General features: G+C 32.3%; 2 protein-coding genes across 3 annotated transcripts; one reads left to right on the top strand and one right to left on the bottom strand.

Annotated features, from left to right (window-relative positions):
• On the top strand, positions 1537 to 6614 carry LOC107648660 (zinc finger CCCH domain-containing protein 21). 2 transcript variants are annotated; one of them, XM_016352466.2, is made up of 8 exons: positions 1537 to 1923; positions 2033 to 2117; positions 2229 to 2369; positions 2470 to 2561; positions 2729 to 2917; positions 3000 to 3130; positions 3277 to 3379; positions 6146 to 6614. In XM_016352466.2, the coding sequence occupies exons 1-8, from the start codon at positions 1753 to 1755 to the stop codon at positions 6311 to 6313; spliced, it is 1080 nt and encodes a 359-aa protein (XP_016207952.1). In that variant the 5' UTR covers positions 1537 to 1752; the 3' UTR covers positions 6314 to 6614. The 2 variants fall into 2 exon arrangements, with proteins under 2 accessions (XP_016207952.1, XP_020960040.1); XM_021104381.1 differs by lacking the exon at positions 6146 to 6614 and adding an exon at positions 5510 to 5626.
• LOC107648163 lies at positions 8012 to 9754 on the bottom strand. The gene is made up of 2 exons (XM_016352144.2): positions 9427 to 9754; positions 8012 to 8409 (listed from the first exon to the last, which is right to left on the bottom strand). Exons 1-2 carry the CDS (start codon positions 9602 to 9604, stop codon positions 8141 to 8143), a joined length of 447 nt encoding a protein of 148 aa, XP_016207630.1. The 5' UTR covers positions 9605 to 9754; the 3' UTR covers positions 8012 to 8140.

The following is a 12360-nucleotide window of genomic DNA, read 5'->3' as shown; positions in this document are numbered from 1 at the left end:
TATTATAGTAGTGATAATATATTATTATTTAAATATAATAAATAAAATAGAGTAAAAAAAATATGTAATAAGTACAAGGTTAAGTTATAAAAAAACAAAGTAAGAAGAAGAAACTATTAGTAAAATAAGATATAATATTTTTCATAAAGTTTATAACATCAGTAAAATTAATAATTAAAGTTAATATTATATATATTAATTTTAATAATTTTGTAGATTTTGTAATTTCATAAGTTTTATAAAAAATATATTATTACTCATATAGGATAACGATAATAATATATTCTATATAATATATAGGATAATGTTAAGTCACCAAAAAAAATATAGGATAATGTTGATATTGACCTAATAAATAAAGTCAGACTCAATAAGATAAAAAGACCCACCAAAAAGGGTGGCCTCCCGGATACGTCCGACCTCTTTAAATATATTGGACACGGACAAAAGAGCCCAATTCTACAGGCCCAAAAGTAAGATATTGCCTCCTCAAATCTCGCCTATAATCTTTATCTTTACTAAAATGATAGATTCTAACAAACTCTCAAGATAAAAAATAACGGTTATTTATCAGAAAAGATGAAACTACTCTAACAAAGATGGTAGTTATCAGTTCTACTATAAGTAAACTAACACCTCTCAAGTACATTCACGATCTAATCTACTAAAAATCTGCCTAGAGTCTTTGCTAACTTAAGCATCAAAGTCTCTTACAAGGTATTACTCGTCATCTCCTCACGAGGAACTCGAACAACAGCACCTCAATACCTACACGTTCAGACCCAAATCAACATTTCAGGTAACTTTCCAAAATAAATAACATAATGATCCAATACAAGATATAGATTGAATTGAAATGATACAAGTCAAAACAAAAAAAAAAGATATAATTGAATATAAAACATATGAACTAATTATTAATTATTATAGTGATGTATGTTAATATATGGTAGTGTTAATTGGTAATTACATAGACACATGTAAATTGCTATAAGGTATTGCGATTTCTGCCATGTGCCATTTATGAAGAAACTGGAATGTCGTGATTTTTTCATTGTTGCTATTTGTAAAGAAATTGGCTATCGGGGTGTTGCAATTTTTTCATTATTCCGTCTATAATATTTAAAAGTTGTATTTTGATAATATTATTTTCCAAACATTTTATTTAAATAATTTGCCCATTAAATCTCAAATAAAAATAAAAAAGAAATAATTTTTTTCTCCTATTCATATAGTTTTCAAACAAACTAACATTAAATTTGACACCATTAACTAATCAAACTCGAGTTAATTGAAGACTTAGATTTGACGCACTACTGTTAAGTACCAACCGTCCGATAGGATTCTAAAGTTTTATCATGTTTTATCGGAAAAATCAAATCAAAACAAAAAAAAAAAAGGAAAGAATTTTTTTTACCCTAAAGTAGCACAGTCACAGAGAATCGAAAAGCCAGGCCCATTAACAAAGCTCCACCATAATTCGACACGTCAACAGCTTACAAAGTACGAGGAAGGAAGGAAGGGTATATCCGTAATTCCATCGGTATGAAAACTTCTGGACCTTGTTCCGGTCCAAACCCTAACCCGACCTCAATCCTCTCCCCGGAAACGCACCCACCTCCTCCTCTTCCCTCGTCGTATGCGAAATTTCTCACTTCTCACCAAACAGAACCCTAATATCACAACCCCCCACCCTCAAATTCAAAACTTAAAGGAAATAGTTTATTTTCATTTATTTGATGCCGATCAGAGATGCCGCCTAAGCAGCAATCTAAAGCTGATTTAGCGAAGAAGCAGAAGATCGTAGAGGACAAAACCTTCGGTCTCAAGAACAAGAACAAGAGCAAAAATGTTCAGAAATATGTTCAGAACCTCAAGCAATCCGTACAACCCAAACCCGATCCTTCCAAAACCGCTGCCAAGGTACTCAATTTCCTGTTTTTTCAGCTCCAATTTATTTTTTTCTTCACATTTTTATTTAAAAGTTTTTGTTATGTGTTAATTGCAACGGGTATTTGTTTGATGATTACAGAAAAAGAAGGAGGAAGAGAAGGCCAAGGACAAGGAGCTGAATGAATTGTTCAAGATAGCTGTTACCCAACCCAAAGTCCCTGTTGGTAATTTTCTCTTTATTTTGAATAATAATTTCATTATTATTGTTGATATTTACTTTCTGGGTTTATTCAGTATTGGATGAAGCTAATATTTGAATTTTTTTATAAGAGCAGGTGTTGATCCTAAGTCCATATTGTGTGAGTTTTTCAAGGTTGGACAATGTGCTAAGGGCTTCAAGTGCAAGTTCTCGCATGACTTGAATGTTCAGAGGAAAGGGGAAAAGATTGACATCTATAGTGATAAGCGTGATCAGGGTACTCTACCAAAGTTCAATGTTGATATTCATTTGCTTATTGTCTTGGTTTGATGGCTTTTCAATTCTTATTAACTTCTTGTTGGTTCTCATTTCCTCAGAAGACACGATGGAGGATTGGGATCAAGAGACTTTGGAGAAGGTAGTGGAGTCGAAGAAAACTGAATACAATCAGAACAAACCAACTGATATTGTAAGTTTCATTTCATTCGTTGGAAACTTGGAATTATCCGTGTGATTTGGGTTCATGGAGGGGTGTCTTTTAGCATATTGATGATAGTGCTTATGTCCTACTTGTACTGGTCATTTGGATCATGAAGGTCAATGTGGCCATTAATGCTATTTGTGTTCTCTGTTTAGGTATGTAAATACTTTTTGGATGCAGTGGAGAAGAAGCAATATGGTTGGTTTTGGGTCTGTCCCAATGGTGGTAAGAATTGCCACTATAGACATGCCCTTCCCCCCGGATATGTTTTAAAATCTCAAATGAAGGCTTTGTTAGAGGAAGAAAGAGAAAAACTAACAATTGAAGAGGAGATAGAAAATCAGGTGAAAATATTTTTCTACAATGAGCTATGTCACTTAATTGTTTGCATTAGGTTATCTAACATAAGGTTTTATCATGGTTTAGCGTGCTAAAGTGGCAACTACAACTCCTATGACTCCTGAATTATTCATGCAATGGAAGAAGAAGAAAATAGAAGAAAGAGATGCCAATTTGGCTTTACAGCAAGCTGAGAGGGCCAAGAATGACCGTATGAGGTACATTCCTCTTTTTTTTCTTAATCAATAAAACAGTGAATAGGTGCTGCATGCTCAACATATTTACTATTGATTACAATGGTTGATGATCTTTATGCTTGGTTGTTTTGCACTATCATCTTATATTGTTTCCTTTCCTTTCGCAGTGGTCGTGAGCTATTTTTGGCAGATGCTAGCGTGTTTGTGGATGATGCTGAAGCATATGAGAAGTATCAAAGGGAACCCGAATCCGATGACTCTGAACAGAAGGTACAGTTTTTGTTCATATACTCCTCTCCACAATTTGGTCGTCTTATCCGATGTGTGTATATGAAATTTGAGATGCATCCGGGTGAATGCAAGACTGGGCATATTATGTTGGGCATTCATTCTGTTAGTGTGAAAAATATTATGTTTGACAGCTAACCTCTTTGATTCTCAAGCCAGCATACTTTTTCGTATTCTATAGAGGTCCCAAATGTGCAGTCATCAAAGTCTTGTAGTAGTCGTTCTCTTCCAAAGTTTTGGCTAATATTTTGAAGTAAGGATATAACTGACATTAAGGAGGTCTATATGGTGGGAATTATACCAACTTTGAAATATATTTTTGGTTGTGTATGGTTCTACTTTCACCAATTTGTGTTCACTACCCAAAGGAATTTACGCCGTTGTAAGGCTTTTATGTACGGTTCAAACATTTTAAAATGATTTGGAAGGTGTGGTGGATATTGAGGGAAAAGTGGACTACTAAAGTGCTATTCGGTTGGTGGTGGGACTATTGAGCTTGGATTGCATGAGTTGGGGAGGTGGGTGAGGGAGAGAGGGTGAACTTTCAACAACGACAACGACAAAGTCTTGTCCCACTAGATGGGTCGGCTACATGGATGAAACAACACTATTGAGCTCTATTATGTCTACATAGAGACCGTTTACATGTAGATCTCGTTTGACCACCTCATGAATGATTTTTCTAGGTTTTCCTCTGCCTTTCACTCCTTATCCATCTTCCATTTCATCCACCCTCCTGACTGGGTGTTTTATTGGTCTTTTTCTCACATGTTCAAACTGCTTGAGACGCGATTTTACTATCTTTTTCACAATAGGTGCTATTCCAACTCTCTCTTATATTTTCGTTTCTTATTCTATCCAATTGCGTATGATCATTCATTTATCTTAACATCTTCATCTCTGTTACACTTAACTTATGTTTGTGCTCCTCTTTGGCCACCCAAAACTCTGTACTATAAAGCATAGCCGGTTTGATAGCAGTGCGATATAATTTACCTTTAAGTTTTAAAGGCACTTTTTTGTTACATATGAAACTAGCCGCACTCCGTCATTTTGACCAACTTGCTTGGATCTTATGATTTATATCCTGTTCAATCCTCCATTATCCTGTATGATGCATCCAAGATACCTAAAAAGTTTAATTACTCTGTTGGTCTCTATAGTTTTGCAAAATTTTTAATTAGGTCCCTGTACTTTTTTTTTCTCTCGAGTCCTTGCACCAATTTTTTAATTGGGTCCCTACAATTTTTTTTCTTTTATTTGGGTTCTTGCACCGATTTTTTTTTAGTTGGTTCTCTATAAAATTAAGTCGATTACTGCTAAGAGGGACCTAATTGAAAAAAAATTGGTGCAGAGACCCAATTAAAAGGAAAAAAAGTATAGGGACCTGATTGAAAATTTTGCGAAACTATAGAGACCAACCGAGTAATTAAACCTACTTAAAATTTTTAACTTTTTGTATGTTGTTTTCTCCAACCTTCACTTCTGTATTAGGGTTTTTCCTTCTATATATTTCGTCTTGCTACGGTTTATGCACAGACCATACACTTCTAGAGCTTCTCTCCATAAATCTTTTTGACTCTCCCATAAGGATGATATCATCGGCAAAAAGTATGCACAATGACACAGGCTCTTGGATATACTCTGTAAGTACCTTCCAATACTAATGTGAAAAGGTTTGGGCTTAAGAATGATTTCTAATGTAATCTTATACCAATAAGGAATTTTTCTATCATACCACCTTGAGTCTTCACACTAGTTGTAGCCACATCTTACATGTCTTTGATTATACGAATATATGAGATCCTTACTCTCTTCCTTTTCAAAACATTCTATAAGACCTTTGACACCCTATCATACGCATTTTCCAAATCAATAAACACCGTATGCAGATCTCTTTTATTACTATGATACATCTCCATCATCTTTCTTAACAGGTATGTAGCTTCAATGGTCAATCTTTCTGAAATAAAACCAAATTGATTTTCTATTACTTGTGTCTCTTGTCTCAGTTTCTGTTCTATCATCCTCTCTCATAACTTCATGGTATGACTTATGAGTTTGATCCTTCTATCGTTTTTGCAACTCTGTATATCCTTCTTATTCTTGTAGATAGGTATCAATGTGGCATTTTTTCCACTCATCTGGCATCTTCTTTCAGTAAGAATTTCAGTAAGAAGATTTAATCTCAGCCATGCTATTTAACTTTTTGGCCAAGGTTATTTTTCTCATTTCGCATATAACAATCATTCTCACCTAATACATTATACATCTGATACATGTGTGTGTGTGTGTTTTCTATCATTACAACTTGATTAAAAAAATTGCTTTTACAAGTTTTATATTTCAATCTGTATTTTCTGGGTCCAATAGAAATTTGGTTATGATCGAGTTTTCACTGGAGTTTTCACTGTAGGGTGCGCCTTGCACCTTCCCTAAACCCTCAAACTCCCTGACAACGACTGGTTACAGCTACCTTACCTAAATTGTCAAGTTAGACCATTGTGCTGCTTTCTAGTTGGTACACGAGTGACTAATTTTGGCCCTAAAAAAAAATTCAATTTTCGACAAAAAGGCCCCTCAAAAGAAAGAAATGGCATTTTAACCCTTCAAAGATGATCACACTTGCGCTCTCTTACTTTATTGAATGCATGGTTAAACAATATGCTTAAGTATTGTTGTGTTTGTGTAACATCTTAACTTGATTACTGTGTAATTCATTTTTTCAATTGTTGGGATCAACTTTAGGTCAATGGGAATGCTGCTCAAGACGGTCCCAGCACGTCCACAGTTAGTGTTGATGCTGAGGATACTGATGTTGATGTGGATGACGACGACGATGATGAACTGGACATGGATGAGTTGAATGAATTGGAAGCAAGCTTATCAAGGACATCAATCCAAATAAAGGAGTAAGGAGCTGAAGTATAATTCTTAGCATATGGTCATAACACCTTGAATGTGATATTTTCATGCCTCTGGTGCCTGATAGAGCATTTACCTGTAGCCATTACCTTCTGTCGCCCTTTGAGGAAGTCTTTTGAATGAGGCCTTTGATGATAATGAAATTGTTGTTCTCTACTTTACTTTTGGTATGAATAATTTCCATTGCCATATAATTGAGCTCCATGTAGTTTAGATCTCTCATTGGTCCTATTAACTATTATCTGGTTTGAACACAAGGTATTTGGCAGCTCTTGCCTAGTTTTGTTCTTGAGAGTTGCTCTTTGTTGGGGACCTTCCAATTTTATTTTACGCATGCAACTGAAACATACACTCTGGCATCTGTGGTTTGCGTGTGGGATGTTCAATTCCAACGTGCTTCGCTTTCTATACAATAACATGATTAACTTAAATGTTGGTTAATTCGTTAAATTACAAGATATAAGAAGAAAGAAACCTGCCGTGGATCTCATTAATCGTCTGATGGCTTGGATGATTGCATGTTCTTTGCTCGTGTTCTAACTTGCAGGTTGCCGTTCCAGTTGAAGCTCCCAAACATTTTGTCTATCTATTGAAATCCATGGTGATGAAAGAACAAGGAATGAAAGGAAACCATCATATATCTCTAATTGAAATTATAAAATTGAGATTTTTAGAAGAGATTACCGGGTGTCCATAAAATACAAGGTGGGACTAATAAGCCAAGTGATATGCTAGATACGGTTACTAGAGACAGAAATGAATAACTAAACGTTACTATAGTATGGAACTAGTATGCAGTTGATATCTTATGCATAAGTGCCAGTGAAGGAAGGATGTAGATCATATAACACTTTTTCCTTGCTGACCGGTGCTCTCTTCTCCTTCTACCATTCTGACGAGTAGGATGATGAATATTGATTTTAGCTTTGACCTGCCTCTCTTTGGTTTAAAGCCTAAATCTCGTAAGAGAGTGGAGATTCAATATTTCTTTGTTTCCAAGCATTGTTTGATACTTTGATACGAGTCACTAGAGCAGAATTTTCAGTGATGCTTATTTACGAAGAGTAACTTATCATATACTTTTTTTATCCGTTGGATTTTTATTTTTCTTCTTTAATTTTTTACATTCAAGGCCAGTAGGGTATTGGCGTATTGCATGTGACTATCTAAGAAACAAACATTACTATTTATATTGTGACTTGGGGAAGGGCATGGAACAGTGACTGATGAGTCATCATGGAATGAATCCTTGCTTTAAAGACCAGACAAGCCTAAAGATCATAAGAATTCTTAACCAATGGCTACATGGATTTTGTCCTAAAGAGTGCTGGGGACCAGCAATTTTTGTAATTTGTAGCTATCAATGATGTTTTTAATGGTGTAAAATTACTCACTCCTCTTTTGCTGGTTACATGCTGACCAAAATTTAATAAAGTTGCTAACCCCCTAGATTTTTTCTTTTGTCCTTCTTTAGTCTCCAATGAAAGGGACCTAATAGTGTCCACCTACAATAGGAGGTTTTTCACGCTAGGATCAGTTTCAGCTCCTGGTGGAGAATTTGGAGTGTTGGGTTTTGATTTTCAATCCTAGTGCTGGCTGTTCTACATTAACACTGAGTCGCTAAGTTTTATGATACCAAACCTCAGATAATTATAGATCACTTTCACCTTAAATATGAAGAGGGAAAAAGACAAAAAGAAAAATTCTCCATTTTCACAGGAAGCGACATTGATTACTTTTGTTAAACAAAATTTACAATTTCTGAGGAAACAATAATAGTTTATTGTTATATCTCTACTACTTTAAAAGGTAATCACTTCACTTGATTGGTGCAAGAATGGTATACAACAAAAGAAACAAGACAATTATAACTGCACCCCCAAGAGTGAAAGTGGGACTGTTCCAGAACTTGAGGTTTGATCTCTCAGTTCTCTTGATGGGATCAACCTCCTCAGAAATTGGGAATTCTGAGCGCCTAGGGTTCCAACTCACATACTTATCTGGTGAGAATCCAGAGAAGAGTGATTTTTTCCCTTGCTTCTTGAAATTTGACCATGCCTTGTCCCAGTCTCTTGAAGATTTATCACCTGCCACAAATAATACATAAACAAAACTCGTTATCAGATTTCAACATATTCAACAAAGGAAGGAAATATATCCTCCACTAACTTCCCTTAGTGACAGGTTAAAAGCTATATATATATACAAGCTAAGCTACACTCTAACTCGGTAGCTTGTCATAACTAACTAACTAACTAAATGCTTGCATTGATAACAACCATAGTAATGTACTTCTTCCATTTTTAAATGAGCAATGCTACATGGCCAACAAACGTATTTTAGATGTAAATACGGTATTGGCTAAACTCCAAACTCTAAATTTTACATCCTAAATTTTAAATTCTAAATCCTAAATCATTAATCCTAATAGTATAAAAATATAATGTTGGCCCAGAATATTGGTTAATGTTCATAAACAGTATTAACTCCCTAAACATTTATCTTTTCAAATATCCATGGATAAATTGGTAGATTACAGCCAATGTACACAACATAGCTGTTTGAAAATAGAGGGAGTATTTTAGGAATCGAAATTTTAGATCCATACATACTAGACTTTGGGAGGAACCAAATTACAATGAGAAATAGAGAGGGAAATACATTTAGGTGTCTTAAAAATAATTTTGTTAAGTTTCACTCCATATTCTTTATCTTCTAGAGGAACTAACATATACATATTGTTTGCGTAATTGCGTCGATATACATTATCTATTTTCAAACTAAAACTGAAACATATATTACTTAATTTAACAAAATAAAGATGTGAATGTGGCATAAGGTCTCTGGCAGCAATTAAATTTTGATCATGCGCCTACACAATATGAATATATGATGATATCAGCGAGTACCATTAATATCTCTAACATTTCACAACACACTATGAAATTTGAATCGTGCATTCAGAATTTTCAGATAAAAGGAATCAATAAGTGAAACAATCAAATTGCAAATAAATCTAAAAATTCAACATTAGAGAGACTCACAAGTGAAAAAGAACATGCAAAACGAACAACAATGGCAACTAGAATAGAGAAGTAATATACCATTATTGTTATTGTTATCAGCAGGGTTTCGTTGGGAGTCCCTTTTGGAAGAGACAAGTTTGAGAGGGGAAGAAGAAGAGGAGGAGGAGGAGGTTTGATATAGCAAAGAGAAGCGATGAGATATAAAATTTGGTAATGGGAATGGAAGGTGTGAATGGATGTAAATTTGCAATGGCATGATGCTATGGAAGATTCGAGTTAGTAAAGTCAAGAGTGCAGTTGCGAAACGAAGTGGTTGGAACTGAGAGGGTCATCGTGTCTTCCTTATCCCTTTTGCTTCCAACTGAAACAACAACACTTCACACGTGTCTCTTTACTCTTGTTAATTGTTATATGCATCAACGCTGTATGTAGTGAACATTCTCATATTATTTTGAATTTTTTGATGCTCTTATAAAATTAAGACGCATGACATACTACTAAAATAGTTTTTACTATAAAATTATATTTTTTATATGTGAATTAAAGTTATTGTTTGGATACAAAAATACAAAAGTACTTTTATAATAATAATATTACTTAAAAGGACATTCAATCATAAAAGAGTTTATTAATAATAATAAAAAAAATAATTAATTATACTAATTTATTTGATCTGATAATTACTCTCTTATATTGCTTATATTGTCTTTTATTTCTTTTATTATTTGAACATCTTCTTGTATTGGTTCTTCCCATTCATTAATTTTAGAATTTATTAATCTATTTTTTACAGTAGTGCTATTATTTTGATTGACTTGTAACAAAACAATATCTTCAAACTTTTATAAAATGCATATGTCATTAAAATTCATCATTTTTATAAAATTACGAAGGGTGAAACATACAATAATGATATCACGATGGGTTTTAAATTTGGCTTTTAATGACATGTTTTATAGTATCTTCCATCTTGTTTTATATACTCCAAAAGTCCTTTCAATTAGTGTTCTTAAACTTGAATGACAATAGTTGAACTTTATAATATTTGATCTAAAGTTTGGTGCTAGTTTAAATTGTGAAATACGATACCTTGTATGACGATGAGGTCCTAAGAATTCTTTAAAAGTTGGATAACCAGCATCAACTAAATAATATTACCTGAAATACATTAAAAAATATATAAAAATTAAGTCACATATTAGCATGAAAATGAATTTAACCTCAAAATAAACTTAAATGATATAACTAACCTTCTGGTGGATGTGAAAAATTTAATTTTTTTGTTCGAAGAGCATCCATAAAAATTCTTGTATCATGTGCAGAGTCTTCCCAACCAACTCATATAAATGTAAAACATGTATTGAAATTACATACAACCATTACATTTGTTGTAGTATTTCTTTTTCTACCAATAAATTACACTTACTCATCTTAATGAACATGAGCATATAGCATCTATAGCTCCAATACAATCTTTGAAATACGATCAATATTTATCATTATTTATAATATATTTAAGTGTCTCCAAAATTAAGATCAATAGGTCTAATTATGTTTTTTGACAATTTCTTCATATATGATAGGACATGATGAATTGACGAAATATAGTTTCATCTGAATGCTGAAATCGCACCTCCAACATTCTATAAAAAGTTTCTTGCCCAAGCATGTATAAGAATGTTGCTACCATTTCTTTTCCACTAATACCTCGTGTGGATTTCAAACCATAATTGAGAACTAAGTTATTGCATAAAACGGTTAAAAACTGATTTTCTCATTTTAAATTGTTCAAAAAATCGCATTTCATTCTCTTCCTTCAATTCTAATAGTCATTGATATTTTGATAGTTTTAAAGCCCTTTTCTCTTGTTTGAGGATATATCGCAAGTAATAATTGACAACTCAATAAATAATTAATATAGCAATTGACTCGTAATCTTTTTCATATTCTTCATATTAAGTATTATTATCTGTTTCATAATCACTCATCCCATATAATTTAAATTAACATGAAAAATAAGATAAGAAAACAAAAAATACTATCTATAATGTCATTATTAAATAAAAGTTTCAAAATATTTAAGACCTTCATTCTTAAACTTAGCAAATTCTGTATTAATCTATTTAAAATATTCAAAAGAATAAATATAAAAAATATCTAATAAATTTTATAAATAAAATTAATTTATGTATTATTTTATAATGCAAAATTAATATATCTTAATTTTATCATTCCACTAAAATTCAGAAGCTAACACTATTTTTTTTCATGATCGCAATCAAGATCAGTCTCTTGTCCAACTAATTTAGTCCATAATTAAAAATAAGATTTAAGAGTATTCCATCTATTTTTTAGTTGTCTCTATATATATAGGAGTCCTATTCTCTTTTTAATCTTTTTTTCTTAGATTTTTTCAACCAATTTTACTGAAATGTTTATTAGACTTATTACCATCTTGTATTTCTTTTACACAGATAGTTAAAATATTTTAATATTCTAATCATTCCATTTTGCTTTTACAATTTTTATTTCTCTTTCATTTATTGTATTCTTGTTTTTAATATTCACTTAACTAAAATTTTTTTTTGAATTTAATTTTGGAGTGATACTATATAATTTATAAATTATATCAAATTTTATAATATATAACGTTAATGAAACAAATTGTAATGTGAATAATAATAGTGAATATAATAACAAATCAAATAAAAATAAAGTAATGTGATAACAAACCAAACAAAAATCATGAATAATATAATGATGATAATAATAACAAAATGATAACAAAAAGAAGGAGTAAAAGAAAGCAATAATAGTAATGTAAAGCGTGTTGCACAATGTATATGTGAATGAACTAAAATAAACTATAGCAGGTGAATGAACAAAACGCTAAGAAAGGGTAAAACCGTAAAAGAAATAAGAACCTGATGCTTGTAGCTATTTAAAAACTAATTAAATGAATATAATTATATAAATAATTTATCTTTCAACAAAAAATTATATTCCATCTCG

This window comes from Arachis ipaensis, chromosome B06 (assembly GCF_000816755.2).
Source record: "Arachis ipaensis cultivar K30076 chromosome B06, Araip1.1, whole genome shotgun sequence".
Classification (NCBI taxonomy): Eukaryota; Viridiplantae; Streptophyta; class Magnoliopsida; order Fabales; family Fabaceae; genus Arachis; species Arachis ipaensis.
This window is presented reverse-complemented; position numbering and strand designations above follow the sequence as displayed.